Source organism: Otolemur garnettii, unplaced genomic scaffold, assembly GCF_000181295.1.
Source record: "Otolemur garnettii isolate 467f Iridium unplaced genomic scaffold, OtoGar3 scaffold00023, whole genome shotgun sequence".
NCBI lineage: Eukaryota > Metazoa > Chordata > Mammalia > Primates > Galagidae > Otolemur > Otolemur garnettii.
In genome coordinates, this window is record NW_003852418.1 from 11,558,072 (window position 1) to 11,570,469 (window position 12,398).

The 12,398-nt window shown below is 49.2% G+C and overlaps 1 protein-coding gene across 1 annotated transcript in view; it reads right to left on the reverse strand.

Annotated features, from left to right (window-relative positions):
- Nucleotides 1-5,231: 5,231 nt before the first annotated feature.
- LOC100952169 (transmembrane protein 189) overlaps nt 5,232-12,398 on the reverse strand; it is a 30,183-nt gene continuing 23,016 nt past the window's right edge. The window contains exons 5-6 of the mRNA XM_003787692.2: nt 11,690-11,902; nt 5,232-6,697 (exon numbers count right to left, since the gene is read on the reverse strand). Coding sequence (XP_003787740.1) covers nt 6,576-6,697; nt 11,690-11,902 — 335 coding nt within the window. The 3' untranslated portion in view covers nt 5,232-6,575. The remainder of the gene's footprint in view (nt 6,698-11,689; nt 11,903-12,398) is intronic.

Genomic DNA, 12,398 nt, shown 5'->3' on the forward strand with positions numbered 1-12,398 from the left:
CCTTAGCCACTTGAGCCACAGGTGCCAAGCCACTTTATTTATTTTTTGAGACAGAGTCTCCTTTGTCATCCTCAGTAGAGTGCTGTGGCATTATAGCTCACAGAAACCTCAAACTCTTGGGCTCAAGCAGTTCTCTTGCTTCAGCCTCCTAAGTAGCTGGGACTACAGGTGCCTGCCACAACACTGGGCTATGTTTAGAGATGAGGTCTTGTTCTGGCTCAGGCTGGTTTCTAACCTTTGAGCTCAGGTAATCTACCGCCCTCAGCTTCCTAAGTGCTGAGATGACAGGTGTGAGCCACCGCACCAGGCCTACTCTTCACTATAAATCGAAGGGGTGGGGGTTGGTATCTATTTCCTGTACAGGGCCAGATAGTAAATATTTTAGGCTTTCTTAGGCCATTTGGTCTTTCAGGCAGCCATTCGAATCTGCTACTGGGAGCAAAAGCAGCCTGGGACAGCATATAAATGAGAGGGCATGACCACATGCCAATTAAATGTTACAAACAACACCTAAATTTAAATTTCCTGCCTTAGGAAATATGCCCTTCTAATCTTGTGAGGCTGGGTGTGGTGGCTCACTCCTAAAATCCTAGCACTCTGGGAGGCCCAGGCGGCAGGTGGATTGCTTGAGCTCATGAGTTCCAGACCAGCATGAGCAAGAGCGAGAACCCTGTTTCTATGAAAAATGAAAAACTGAGGCAAGAGGATTGCTTCAGCCCAAGAGTTTGAGGTTGCTTTGAGATATGATGCCACAGCACTCTACTAGGGGGATAGAAACTCTGTCTCAAAACAAAAACAAACAGGCTCAGTGGCCTGTGGCTCAAGTGGCTAAGGCGCCAGCCACATATACCTAAGGTGGCAGGTTCGAATCCAGCCTGGGCTGCCAAAAACAATGATGGCTGTAACCAAAAAATAGCCAGGCATTGTGGCGGGCGCCTGTGGTCCCAGCTACTTGGGAGGCTGAGGCAGAGACTCGCTTGAGCCCAGGAGTTGGAGGTTGCTGTGAGCTGTGATGCCACAGCACTCTACCCAGGGGGATAGCTTGAGGCTCTGTCTCAAAAACCAAACCAAAACAAAACAAAAACAAACAAACAAACAAAAAATCCAAAAAAATGGATCAAAACAAACAAACAAAAAATCCAAAAAATGGATAACAAACATCGCCAAAAAATCCACTGGCGATGTCCAGTGGGTAGGGCGCCGGCCACATACACCAAGTCTGGTGGGTTCAAACCCTGCCTGGGCCTGCTAAACAACGACAACTGCAACAGCAACAACAACAACAACAACAAAATAGCAGGGCGTTGTGGCGGGTGCCTATAGTCTGAGCTACTTGGGAGACTGAGGCAAGAGAATCGCTTAAGCCCAGGAGTTTGAGGCTGCTGGTGACACCATGGCACTCTACTGAGGGTGACATAGTGAGACTCTGTCTCAAACAAACAAGCAAAAAAACCCAAAAAACTTGTGAGCTATAGAAAAACAAATGGGCTGTATTTGGCCCATTGGCTGGAGTCACTTAGTCCTGCTCTAGCCCCTTTTATAGTGTTTGATTCCCCTTTTTATTGTGAGACAGAGTGCCGAGCCAGTAGTGTTTGATTCTTATGCTTCACCTTATGCTTATGTATGCAAAACTTATTGCAAAATATTGAAAAGCGTAGCTTGAAAATTTCTGGTTTATCAAATGGGAGTGAGATAACGTTGGGGCAGGTGTCCTGAGGCGTGTGCCCAGACCCTCCTCCCCACCAAAAGAAAGAAAGAAAGAAAGGAGTAGAGAGGGATGTGTGACCTTCTTGGGTCAGAGCTGGAACCCTGTTTGCCTTGCATGGCACCTACCCTGCATCACCACCAGATAGCAGCACATGCCTACCTAAAACCAAGCCACTCCTCAGCCGCTGGGCAGAAGTTGGCTCCTGTAGCTGTTTTATTTTACCCATGATATGTTTTAAACATGGAGCCAGCATATGTATGTATGTATGTATTTATTTATTTGAGACAGACTCTCACTATGTTGCCCTCTGTAAAGTGCCATGGCATCACAGCTCACAGCAACCTCAAACTCTTGGGCTTAAGTGATTCTCTTGCTTCAGCCTCCCAAGTGGCTGGGACTACAGGTGCCTGCCACAACGCCTGGCTATTTTTTGGTTGTAGTTATTGTTTGGTATGCCCCAAACTGGATTCGAACCTGCTAGCTCTGGTGTATGTGGCTGGCACCCTAGCAGCTGAGTTGACAGCAGTGTTTTTAAAATCTGGATTTCTGGCTCCTCTTTAACTAGCTGGTATGAGTAGCAGCTGCCCTTTAGGGCCTGATGTCTCCAGGTCATCCCAGTCCCCAGTGTCAGCTACTTTTCTCTTGCAGGTGGTCTTTTCTCATGGCAGACCATTTCTCCCTTGTCACCTGCCTCACTCCCTCTCACCAGTGAGAGTGTTTAGAGCACAAGGGCTCTGGGTCAGGCCTGGGCTCTAATCCTGGTTCTGCCACTTACTAGCTGTGTGACCTTGGGCATATCACATGACCTGTGTGTCTCAGTTTCTTCACCTGCAAATGGTGCTAAGAGTACTCATTTTTTAGAGCTGCATAAACTGCTTGATGGGAACTGTGCAAAGCTCCCTGCACAGTCTGGCACAAGGTAAGTATTAAATAGCATTTTTCAGGCTGGGTATGCTGGCTCATGCCTGTAATCTTAACACTCTGGGAGGCTGAGGTGGGTGGATCACCTGAGCTCAGGAGTTCAAGACCAGCCTGAGCCAGAGCTACACCCTGTGTCTCTAAAAATAGCCAGGTGTTGTGGTGGGTGCCTGTAGTCCCAGCTACTCAAGAGGCTGAGGCAAGGGGATCACTTGAGCCCAAGAGTTTGAGGTTGCTGTAAGCTATGATACCATAGCACTTTACTGAGGGTGACAAAGTGATACTGTCTCAAAAAAAAAAAAAAAAAAATTAGCATTTTTCCATCTGGCCCTCATAGACACTTGTTTGCAAGCCCCTGATCTCACAAGTGGCCCCAACACTCTCAGACCCAATGCATACCTTTTTTAGGTTTTGAAAGTTTTTACTAGTCTGCTGGATTTAGAAGTGATATGATCTTAATTTGAGGCCTGGCTTTGCCTCTACTAGCTGTGGAACCTTGGGGGAGTCACTTTATCTCTCTGGACTCAGGCTGAGTTTTTTTGCTGGCTCTGGCTGAATTGACAGATTGGTAGGGCTTGGAAACCAACCTCTGCCCCCAAGGCTGCTCATTGGCCTCTCCGAAGAGTTTGGCTGCCTGCTCCATCCACTAGACTTTCTTTTGTAGTTAATACCTTAATTTTCTTCTTGGATCCTTGCTCCCTCTTCTGGCTTGGAAAGAGTTGATCGCACTTCTACAGCTCCAGGTAGCCATGTTGCAGACCTGACCAGTCAGAACATGTCTCTCTCTCTCACACACACACACCCCTCCAGCCAAGGTGATAGGCACACTACCCCATCCAGGCCAATGAGAGTCTGGACGTTTCACTGCAACTGCTGGGAAAGCTCTTGCCACTGAGATTGTTGAGCTGGAAACCAAGTTCTGATGAGTCATGTGAGCCCCTGGGTCCTGTCAATCCTTAAGTCAGAAACCTGTGGACTTCTCAGTTTTAAGAGCTTACTTAGATAATCATCTTAGCAATTAACTTTTGCTTTAGTTTCATTTTTTTTTTCTTTCAGATAGAGACTCTTACTCTGTCACCCAAGCTAGAGTACCAGGCTTTAGCTCACAGCAACCTCAAACTCCTGGGCTCAAGCAGGCCTCCTGCCTCAGACTCTCAAGTAGCTGGGACTACAGGTGCATACCATACCATTACCCCAGGCCAATTTTTCTTTCTTTCTTTTTTTTTTTTGCAGTTTTTGGCCAGGGCTGGGTTTGAACCTGCCACCTCCAGTATATGGGGCCAGCAGCCTACTACTTTGAGCCACAGGCCCCGCCCCCAGTTTTTCTATTTTTAGTAGAGATGGGGTCTCCTTGCTCAGGCTGGTCTCAAACTCCTAAGCTTAAGCGATCCTCCTGCTTCAGCCTCCCAAAGTGCCAGGATCACAGGTGTGACTGTCATTCTATCATTCTTTTTTGAGACAGAGTCTCACTTTCTCACCCTCTGTAGAGTGATGTGCTGTCACAGCTCACAGCAACCTCCAACTCTTGGGCTCAAGCAATTCTCTTGCCTCAGCCTCCCAAGTAGCTGGGACTATAGGGACCCGCCACGATGCCTGGCTATTTTCAGAGATCAGGGTCTCATTCTGGCTCAGGCTGGTCTGGAACTTGTGAGCTCAGGCAATCCATCTGCCTCAGTCTCCTAGAGTACTAGGATTACAGGTGTGAGCCACTGTGCCTAGCCCATTCTATCATTCTAATACCCTTCCTTTTGTGGACCCCTTCTTTAGTCATAAATCCAAAGTCTAGTGGTAGGCAAACTTTAAAGAAAATGGAGTTATTGGGCAGTGCCTGTGGCTCAGTGAGTAGGGCACCTAATATACTGAGGATGGTAGGTTCGAACCCAGCTCCAGCCAAACTGCAACAAAAAATAGCTGGGCATTGTGGCGGATGCCTGTAGTCTCAGCTATTTGGGAGGCTGAAGCAAGAGAATCACCTAAGCCCAAGAGCTGGAGGTTGCTGTAAGCTGTGATGCAATGGCACCCTACTGAGGGTGACAAAGTGAGACTGTCTCAAAAGAAAATGAAGTTATGAGTTATATTGTTAAAAATAAAAGAAATGCATTATTTGTGACTCCACCGAAGTGTCTTTTCTCATTTCCCCAGTTTTGTTTCCTGGCTAAACTCTCTAGCCTGGACTAGGTATTAATTGTAAAGTCTATTCACTCAGAACCCCAGTGCCTGGCAGTATGAGGTACCTTGTCAGTACTTTGCTCAGTGAATAAACAAGTTACTTATTTGTCTGAAATGTCTGGAGGCTCTCCACTCAGCATTCGGCCGAATATAACATTTGCCTGTCTTCTAACCTCACCTTCCACCTTCCCCTGTTCACTTTCTCCTAAAAATCCCAAGCTTCTCTGGGTAAGGAATAAGACAAAAGCAAAAAACCCAACCTGCTTCTCATCGCAGGGCTTTGGCACTTCCTGTCCCATTAAGAGGCCAAGTCTCAGATCAACTAACTTCCTCAGGGGCCCTCCTGGACCACCCTTCCAAAGCAGCCTCCACCCTGCTTCTCCAATGTGGTTCTATCCTGTTTAATTTTCTTCACAAATCACCACCTGAATTTCCATGTGCATTTATTTATGTTTATTTTCTCTTTCCACCAGAGGGAAGTTCCACCAGGGTCCTTACCAGTCTGTTCTCTGCTGTACCCCAGTGTCCAGGACAGAGCCTGGCACACACTGGGTGTCAATAAAACATTTGCTGAAGAAATTCACAAATAGAGATCAGCCATCATTCCTTTATCATCATGATTGACATGAAAGGCCACTTCTTACCAAATGGGGGTCCCCTCCAAAAGTGTTTGGAGCAGATGTCAACATTATTTCATTCTAGGTGACAAAGCCCCCATCCTGAGGCCAGGGTTGGGGGGGGGGCTGGGAATGCAGTGGGAGTGAGGCCTCACCCCCCTCAGGCTCCTCAACACCCCTAGCCCCCCACCCCAGCCGACCAGGAAACATTACGAGGCAGCTAAGGTTAGGTAGACTCTTGCTGCTTTGTTATAAATATATTATGTGCATCCAAAACATGACATTAAAATATTACTCCGTGTTACAGAAAAGATATTAAGGCTTTCTATTATTTACATTAAACAAGCAAGCACCTTTACAAAAAAAACAAAAAAACAAAAAGCCCCACTCTTCCTTCTGACACAACCTGGCCAGAGGGGACACTGTGTCCCCTTCCAAATGACCAAGACTCTTTGCAGGGACTATGCCCTGTGAAGACATCCTTGTATTGGAATTATCAGCTCTGGCTAGAATCACGTGGGCAGATGGGGGTAGGAGGATAGTGGAAAAGGGGGTTCCAGACTTGGGCAGGAAAATCCGGCCACTTCTGACCAGCTGCCTTCAGACCCTTGAGCTTTGCCATCCTTGGGTGGACAGGCTGGGCTGGAGGTGGTGGCCGGAGCTGTCCACCCACCCGGGCCTCCAGGATCAGTTTGCAGGGCCATGGCAGGACAATGCTCCAGGGACACTTAGTGTGCCTGGTGGCTTCCTAGACCACTGGGGACAGACGAGGGACAGACAGAGGCAACTCAGTGGCCCCAATGCCAGCCACACTGAAGGGCTGCTCAGAAGGGCACAGGGCAGAGTGCAGGGAGTAGGTGAGCCGCCTCTCTACAGGAGGGACGGTGGGCAGGGCGGGGCTCCCTTTTCTGCAGAGTCAGGCTTGGCAGACAGAGCAGCTCAGGTGGCTGGGGAGGGGCCAAGGAAAGAAAATGAAAAAAGGAAATGATAAATCAGTGGCTCAAGTATTCTGTGTCACGAGGGGTGGGTTGGGGTTGCCTGGGCCCAGCCCAGGAGATGTCCTCTCCACCTGGAGGGGCCAGCTCGAAGAGGCTGGAATTTGGCAGATGGCTTCGGTTTGGGAGCTAGGGAAGGTTGGCAACCAGGTGGCAGACTTGGAGAAGTTATTTGATCTTCTGGGCCCATTTCATGTCATCTGCCCGAGGCTTCTCGCCTGTCAGGCCCTGGATGATATCCTCCAGGCGTCGCCAGAAGCCTATCTTCTCCAGAGGGTAGTTGAGCCAGCCTGCAGGAGAAATGGCAGTGGGAGACTGAATGGAGGAGCAGCAGTTAAAGGGATGTTAAATATGGGCCCTGACTGGAGTGAGAGGCCTAACAAAGAGTGAGTCTGCGGAGGACCGGGAACAGGGACCAATCAAAGGCTCTGGAAATGGAGGTTTCCCACTAATGGACTGAGGGCTACATGTTCCTTTTTTTTTTTGAGACAGAGCCTCAAGCTGTCCCCCTGGGTAGAGTGCCATGACTTCGCTGCTCACGGCAACCTCCAACTCTTGTGCTCAAGTGAGTCTCCTGCCTCAGCCTCCCAAGTAGCTGAGATCACAGGCACCTGCCACAACACCCAGCTATTTTTTGGTTGCAGCCATTATTGTTGTTTGGCGGGCCTAGGCTGGATTCGAACCTGCCACCTTAGGTATATGTGGCTGGTGCCTTAGCTGCTTGAGCCACAGGCGCTGAGCCTACATGTTCCTTTTAAAGAGATGGATTCTTACTCTATTTCCCAAGTGGACTCCTGTAGTATGTTCACAGCTCACTGTAACCTCAAACTCCAGGGCTCATGCAATCCTCCTGCCTCCCCTGCTGGGGCTACAGGTGTGTGCCATCACCCCTGGCTAATTTTTAAAAAATTTTGGTGGAGATGGAGTCTCACTATGTTGCTCAGGCTGGTCTCAAACTCCAGGACTCAAGTAATCCTCTTGCCTTGGCTTTCCAAAGTGCTGTGATTATAGGTAGGAGCCATCTCACCTGGTCTTTATTCACTGGCTTTATTTATTTATTTATTTATTTTTTGAGACAGAGCCTCAAGCTATCCCCCTGGGTAGAGTGCCATGGCATCACGCTCACAGCAACCTCCAACTCCTGGGCTCAAGCGAGTCTCCTGCCTCAGCCTCCCAAGTAGCTGGGACTACAGGCGCCCGCCACAACGCCCGGCCATTTTTTGGTTGCAGCCATCATTGTTGTTTGGCGGGCCCGGGCTGGGGATTTGAACCTGCAACCTTGGGTGTATGTGGCTGGCGCCTTAGCCGCTTGAGCCACAGGCGCCGAGCCCTGGCTTTGTTTTTGAGACAGAGTCTTGCTCTGTGGCCCTGGCTAGAATGCAATGGTGCCATCATAGCTCACAGAAACCTCAAACTTCTGGGCTCCAGTGATCCTGCCTCAGCCTCTCAAGTTGCTGGGACTACAGGCACCCACCACCATACCCAGGTTTTTTTTTTTTTTTTTTTTTTGAGAGAGAGTCCCACTGTGTTGCCTTCAGTAGAGTGCCGTGATGCCACAGCTCACAGCAACCTCAAACTCTTGGGCCCAAGCGATTCTCTTGCCTCAGCCTCCCAAGTAGCTGGGACCACAAATGCCTGCAACAATGTCCAACTGTTTTTTTGTTGTTGTTGCAATTGTCATTGTTGCTTAGGTGGCTTGGGCAGGGTTCGAACCCACCACCCTCAGTGTATGTGTCTGGCACCGTAACCACTGTGCTATGGGCGCTGAGCCCCCAGCTGCTTTTCTATTTTTTGTGGAGATGGGGGTCTCCCTCTTGCTCAGGCTGGTCTTGAACTCCTGTGCTCAAGCAATCTTCTTACCGTGGCCTCCCAGACTGCTAGGATTACAGCAGGGAGCCACTGCACCTGGACCATTCGTGTTTTTACTGAGCTCTTACTATATGCTAGGCATGTAGCAGCCTTCTTATCACTTGGCTCAAATGCCACATCTGTCAAGAAGCCTTTCCTGATCACCCTGTTAAGCAGCATTTCAGGTTTCTCACATAACCCTCTTAATTCATTACAGCCTTTATGATAAACTGTAATCATCTTCATTCATTCACTGTTCTCCTATTTTGTGTTGTTTTTTCCTTTAACCCTCACTGGAATGTCAGTTCTGCAATGCAGGACACCATGATCTTCCACTGCTAATCCTTAGTACCTAGAAGAGAGCCTGGCACATAGTATATGCTCAATAAATACTGCTCAAAATCTTACTTATTTTTCTTTTTGAGACAGAGCCTCAAGCTGTCCCCCTGGGTAGAGTGCTGTGGCACAACCTCCAACTCCTGGGCTCAAGTGAGTCTCCTGCCTCCGCCTCCCAAGTAGCTGGAACCACAGGTGCCCGCCACAATGCCTGGCTATTTTTTTTGGTTGCACCTATCATTGTTTGGCGGGCCCGAGCTGGACTTGAACCTGCCACCTTAGGTGTATGTGGCTGGCGCCTTAGCCACTTGAGCCACAGGTGCTGAGCCTCATGATCTTATTTAATCCAAATTATTAGTCTCCCACCCCCACCATGAGATAGGTGCTAATGTTTGTCCCAGTTTCCTCATGAGAAGACTGAAGCGTGGAAAAGAGTCTCCCAACTAACGGGAAACCAAACCAGGATTTGAACTTAGGCCTGCCTAAGTAGTTAACTGATCTCCTAAATAGCCCCCATTTTTTTGTTCCTTTAGGAGACAAGTCTTTCTCTGTTGCCCACCCTGGAGTGCAGCTGCCAACTCACTGTGGCCTCGAACTTCTGGACTCAAGTGATCATCTTGCCTCAGCCTCCTGAGTAGCTGAGACTATAAGCACTCCACCATGCTCAGCTAATTTTCTTTTTTTAAATTATATTTTGAAGGGCAGGGCGCAGTGGTTAATGCCTATGAGCTAACACACTGGGAGGCCAAGGCAGGTGGAATGCCTGACCAGCCTGACCTCATCTCTAAAAATAGCTGGGCGTTGTGGCAGGCGCCTATAGTCCCAGCTACTTGGGAGACTAAGGCAAAAGAATTACTTGAGCCTTAGAGTTTGAGGCTCCTCTGAGCTATGATGCCATGGCACTCTACTGAGGGTGACAAAGTGAGACTCTGTCTCAAAAAAAAAAAAAAAAAAAAAAATATTTTGTAGAGTTCTCTTGCCCATACTGATCTTGTGCTCTTTTTTTTTTTTGAGACAGAGCCTCAAGCTGTCCCCCTGGGCAGAGTGCCGTGGCATTACAGCTCACAGCAACCTCCAACTCCTGGGCTCAAGCGAGTCTCCTGCCTCAGCCTCCCAAGTAGCTGGGACCACAAACACCCACAACAACGCCCGGCTATTTTTTGGTTGCAGCCGTCATTGTTGTTTGGCGGGTCCGGGCTGGGGATTCGAACCCGCCACCTTAGGTGTACGTGGCTGGCGCCTTAGCCAGCTGAGCTATAGGCGCCGAGCCGTGATCTTGTGCTCTTGACCTCAAGTGATCCTCCTGCTTTAGCCTTCCAAAGTCCTGTGCTTGTAGGTGTGGCTTGTAGGCCACTGTGTATGGCCAAAATAACCTAATTTTTAATCCTTCCACCTGTCTTCCAAGGAGTATGAATATGAGTTTAGGGCATGAAAACAGTGTTTTTTTGTGGCTCTCATTTCTCCTTCCAGAAAGACTTAAACAAAAGAAAAATACAAAAACCAAAAACAGTGGCTGTAATTTATCAATTACCTACTATACACAGGGCACTTTGTATGTGCCATCTTCCCATTCTCAGCACAGCCCTGAGAGGGTGGTAAGTGAAGGAGGCTGTAGCCCCATTTTGTGGATGAGAAAAGTGATACTCAGGGAGGTTTCTGAATTTTCTTTTTTCTAAGAGACAGAGTCTCATTTTGTCGCCCTCAGTAGAGTGCTGTGGTGTTACAGCTTACAGCAACCTCCAGCTCTTGGGATTAGGCGATTCTTTTGCCTCAGCCTCCCTACAGGCACCTGCCATATGCCCAGCTATTTTTTTGTTGCAGTTTGACCAGTGCCAGGTTTGAACCTGCCACCCTCGGTATATGGGGCTGGCGCCCTACTCACTGAGCCACAGGTGCCGCCCTAGATTTCTGAATTTTCTAACAGCACAAATGGAGGAGCTGAGAGTTAAACCTGAAGTGGCCTGACTTGACAGCACTTGTTATACTTAACCTTGAAAGCAGCCCAGTTGGCCCATCGCCTAGCGTGTGGGAACCCGAACTGTTCCCGTTCCTCAACACACTAGGTATGTTCCTGCTTCTGGCCTTTGCACTTACTATTTCCTTTGCTTGACTCTGTCCTCATTTATCTTCAGGACCCTCCTATGCTTATCCTCTCCCTCTCCCACCCTGCTGTCCCCCAACTCTCCACTCCAGTCAGGGGACTCCTTGCTGCTCCTTAGACACATCAGCCATGCACATGCCAGCCTCAGGGCCTTTGCACCTATGGTTCCTACCTTCCTAGAGTGCCCTTCCTGCAGAGATCTGCATGGCCTTCTCCCTCAGCAGGTCTTAGTTCAATGTCACCTTCTCAGGGAGGGCTTCCCTGGCTACCCTGTTTAGGAAGCATAGCCCCCCGTCTCCTTTTCCCACTCCCTGCTCTTTCCTCCACAGCAGTTGGCACCATCAGAAGTACTACATCTTGGGCAGCGCCTGTGGCTCAGTGAGTTGGGCACTGGCCCCATATACTGAGGGTGGCAGGTCTGAACCCAGCGCTGGCCAAACTGCAACAACAACAACAAAATAGCTGGGCATTGTGGTGAGTGCCTGTAATCCCAGCTACTTGGGAGTCTAAGGAAAGAGAATTGCCTAAGCCCAGGAGTTGGAGGTTACTATGAGCTGTGATGTCACGGCACGCTACCAAGGGCAACAAAGTAAGACTCTGTCTCTAAAAAAAAGAAGTACTATATATTATCTATTTGTTATGTCTCTCTCACTAGGTGAGTACTGTAAGGGCAGGGATTTGTGCCTATTTTGTTTGCTGCTGGATTCTAAGCCCTCAGTAGTACCTGGCATGTGGCAGGGATTCAGTATCTGCTGGATAAATGAGTAGTTGGAGTCACAATGCCACAAGGACAGGGAGAGGGCTTTACTGTGGTGTCCTCAACACCGAGGAGAGTGCCTGGCACGTAGTATGTGCTCAGTAAATACAGGTCTGGACAGCTTATTCTGGGAGGGCAAAGACTACATGACCTCCTGTTATGACCTCTGCCCTTCTGACCTCAAAGTTGGTGTGGTAACTGCGGAAGGAAAAGCCCATTCCATGCCACTTGTGGCCGCACCTGTGGTGATACAGAAGTAGGTCTCGTGGGGTGACACGTGGTGGATGCGGTGGTGTTTACGAGGCAGGATGATATGCCAGTCTTGCAGGAGGGTGACCCAGCGTGGCAGCCCAAAGTATGTGTGTGACCACTTGTGGATCTGGTTGGTGAAGGTGCCGAAGATGATCAGGCAGAAGACAAAGCACTCCCAGGGGTAGAGTTGCTCCAGGGCCTCTGCAGGATGGAACAGAGGGGACCTATTTGGGGTGGAGGACCACTACCAACCTCCCCACCTGCCCCTGGGCAGCTCCCACCCCTGGGCAAGCACCCAGGACTTCTCCCAACCTCCCTCCTAGCTGCAGGCAGCTCAGGTTCCCCTGGGCCTCAGGCTCCCCTCCTGCTCGATGGGCAGATAATGGAGTCACAAATAACAGGAGTGCAGGCTGTGGAGTTGCTTGAGCTGGGCCAGATCCCTGCTCGGATATTCCTTGGTTGTATGGGTTTGGGTTGGTGACTCTGCCTCTTTGAGTCTCAATTTCTCCATCAGTAAAATGGGAATAAGGACTTTGTCCAGGTTCCCTAGAAGAAGAGCCCGAGAAAGCTTTCTCTCTATATGACTTCTTCAGCAGGTCTCTTCAGAGAAACATCTCAGGGAGTTAGGGAAGCAAGACAAGGCCGGGAACAGCTGAGGGCAATAATGGGCAGTCTTGTCTCAGCTCAGCCTGGGGGT